The sequence below is a fragment of the Pyrus communis genome, chromosome 11, assembly GCF_041283825.1.
Source record: "Pyrus communis isolate YQ-2024b chromosome 11, ASM4128382v1, whole genome shotgun sequence".
NCBI lineage: Eukaryota > Viridiplantae > Streptophyta > Magnoliopsida > Rosales > Rosaceae > Pyrus > Pyrus communis.
This window is the reverse complement of record NC_142575.1, coordinates 12186376-12189085: the sequence shown is the minus strand read 5'-3', so window position 1 is coordinate 12189085 and position 2710 is coordinate 12186376. Positions and strand designations below refer to the sequence as shown.

Here is a 2710-nt window from a genome sequence, read left to right as displayed (position 1 = left end):
ATGATTGCCAAGACAGACATGATCAAGTATATGTTATCAAAGCCAATGCTGACCGAGAAGATTGGAAAATGGATCCTATCACTTTCAGAGTACAGCTTCCAGTATGTGCCTCAAAGGGCAATCAAGGGGCAAGCAATTGCAGACTCCTTGGCTGAGCATCAAGAGTCTCAAAATGAGATTGTCAACATCCCAGGAAGTTTGGAGGTAGCCAGTGTATGGATCCCGCCACGAAAAGCTTTATCGGGCAAAAAAGAATGGATCCAACAAGAGATAAAGAGAATAACTAGCCTTTGGATCACTCATTGGAAACTATATTTTGATGGATCTTACACTCAGAATACTGCGGGAGCAAGGATTATCATCATCGATCCCAAAGGCTCTTACCATTGTTATTTATTCCTCTTAGATTATCAAGAGACTACCAACAATCAGGCAGAGTATGAGGCACTGATAATTGGCTTGGAAATTCTAATGGAATTAGGGGCAACTAAAGTAGAGGTGTTTGGTGACTCAGAATTGGTAATTAATCAACTAGGTGGGGAATATAAATACAGACACATCACCATGACCTGTTATTACCTGGCGGCCACTCAGTTGTTAAGTTATTAGGGCACTGAAATATCAGTTGGCCACATTCCCAAAGAATCAAATGCAATGGCCAATGAGATGGCCCAATTGGCTTCAAGAGCCCAGATTCGAGAAAGAAGATTTGAGGTAAAGGTACAGGTGCAAAGAAGAAATCTCCCTTCCATCTTCGATAGATGATTCAGCTTGGATGTAATGACCGAAGAGGCCAAGATAGAAGATTGGAGATCACTCATTATTCAATACCTATAAGATCCTTCTTTTCCCACAAGTAAGAAGAATAGGCAACATGCAACTAAATATGTGTGGTGGGAAAAGAATTTGCTAAGAAAGACCCCGGATGGATTGTTGCTGAAATGCTTAGGCCAAGAAGAATTTATGAGAGTCATGGCCAAAGTGCATGGGGGGATCTATGGAGCACACCAAGGCAGAACTAAGATGAGGTGGCTACTAAAAAGATATGGATATTTTTGGCCCAAGATGGAGAAAGATTGCAAAGCTTATGCCCGAGGATGTGAAGAATGCCAGTGACATGGGCCACTCCAACATGTGCCTTCAGTGCCTTTGAACCCTATAATCAAACCTTGGCCCTTCAGAGGGTGGGCAACGGACTTCATCGGGCAAGTTCACCCAGCTTCTAGCAAGGGACACATTTTCATAATTGTAATAATAGATTACTTCACCAAATGGGTAGAAGCTTCAGCAGTAAAAACCATAACCTCAGCTACTGTTGAAAAGTTCATTGAAACCAAGATCTTACACAGATTTGGAGTGCCCGAGACAATTGTCATAGACCGCGGACCATCCTTTATTTCAAGAGAGGTAGAAGAGTTTGCAAGAAAGTTCAAGATAAAAATGATTCGATCTAGTCCTTATTACCCCCAGTCAAATGGCCAAGCAGAGGCCAGCAATAAAATCTTGGTAAACATTATCAAAAGAATGGTGGCAATTAGTCCAAAAAAGCGGCATGAGAAGTTGGGAGATACTTTGTGGGCCTATAGAACTTCCAAATGGGCAAGAACTAGGACTACACCTTACGCTCTAACCTTCGGGCAAGATGCCGTGATTCCCATGGAGATTAATGTGAGTTCGGTTAGAATTCAGAACTAGTTTGGGCTACACAGTAAAGAATACATTGAGACTATGTGTCAAGGAATTGAAGATTTAGATACAACTCGAATTGAAGCTTTAAACAAGATTCAAGAAGGAAAGAAAGTTGTTACCTAAGTGTACAACAAAAGGGTAAAATTGAAGACTTTCGAGGAGGGAGACCTAATATGGAAGGCAATCTTGCCCTTAAGAGCCCAAGTTAGGGGCTTTGGGAAATGGAGTCCGACTTGGGAAGGCCCTTTCATTATTCATCAAGCTTTGGATAGGGGAGGATATTACTTGGCTAATTTAGAAGGAAATTCACAGAAACATCCAGTTAATGCTAAATTCCTGAAGAAATATCGTCCGACTTTATGGGATATTAGGGATTGTTACATCGAAGAGGGTTAAGTGGTTTGAAAGGTCTAAAGACAGCTAGTATCTTCATCACAGTTGAGTTGAAAAATGAAAGAGCAAGTAAATTAAAAAGAACATTTTCATTTCATTAAATATGACAGTTACATGAAGATTCTACTCAACTCCTCTTAAGCGACTATCCTAGGATGATATGACAGCATAAAAATGAAAATCCTACTCAACTCCTCTAAAACAATAAAATCCTGCTGCATCCACGCTTAGAGGACCAGGGAGTTATTTGGGCCCACTAAAGTCTTTATATGGAATGGAAAAATTGGGGGCAGAAACTGAGGCTGAGACCCATTACCAATCTCATGGTTGAACTTGTCATTCGAATCAATGAGAAGCTAATGGATACTTTGACGCTTGAGGAGAAAAAGGCTCGGGCTGATGATAATCCTCCTGAAACTTTGGTATTGATCCCAAAGCATACACCTATGATGATGAAGTAACCAAGAATACAGAAGCCAGGATTTGCCTTAAGCATGTTGCTTTTTGTAGCTATTAAAGCCTAAGATATCCATACAGGTCCCAAGGAAAGCACTCTACCCTCATCTAAGAAAAGCTTATTACGCAGGCCAGCCCGAATGCGATGATGACTATAAAACAAGCGACGCAT

At 41.0% G+C, this 2710-nt stretch overlaps 1 protein-coding gene across 1 annotated transcript; it reads left to right on the top strand.

Moving 5' to 3' along the window:
• Positions 1 to 765, top strand: LOC137743025 (uncharacterized). Its single transcript, XM_088680262.1, has 2 exons — positions 1 to 519; positions 610 to 765. Exons 1-2 carry the CDS (start codon positions 1 to 3, stop codon positions 763 to 765), a joined length of 675 nt encoding a protein of 224 aa, XP_088536388.1.
• Positions 766 to 2710: the final 1945 nt, after the last annotated feature.

Bases quoted from the DNA above. Each gene is read 5' to 3' on its own strand.
- LOC137743025 (XM_088680262.1), top strand. From the start codon at position 1: ATGATTGCCAAGACAGACATGATCAAGTATATGTTATCAAAGCCAATG. The intron at 520-609 runs GTAATTAATCAA...TTAAGTTATTAG, and splicing joins TGTTTGGTGACTCAGAATTG to GGCACTGAAATATCAGTTGG.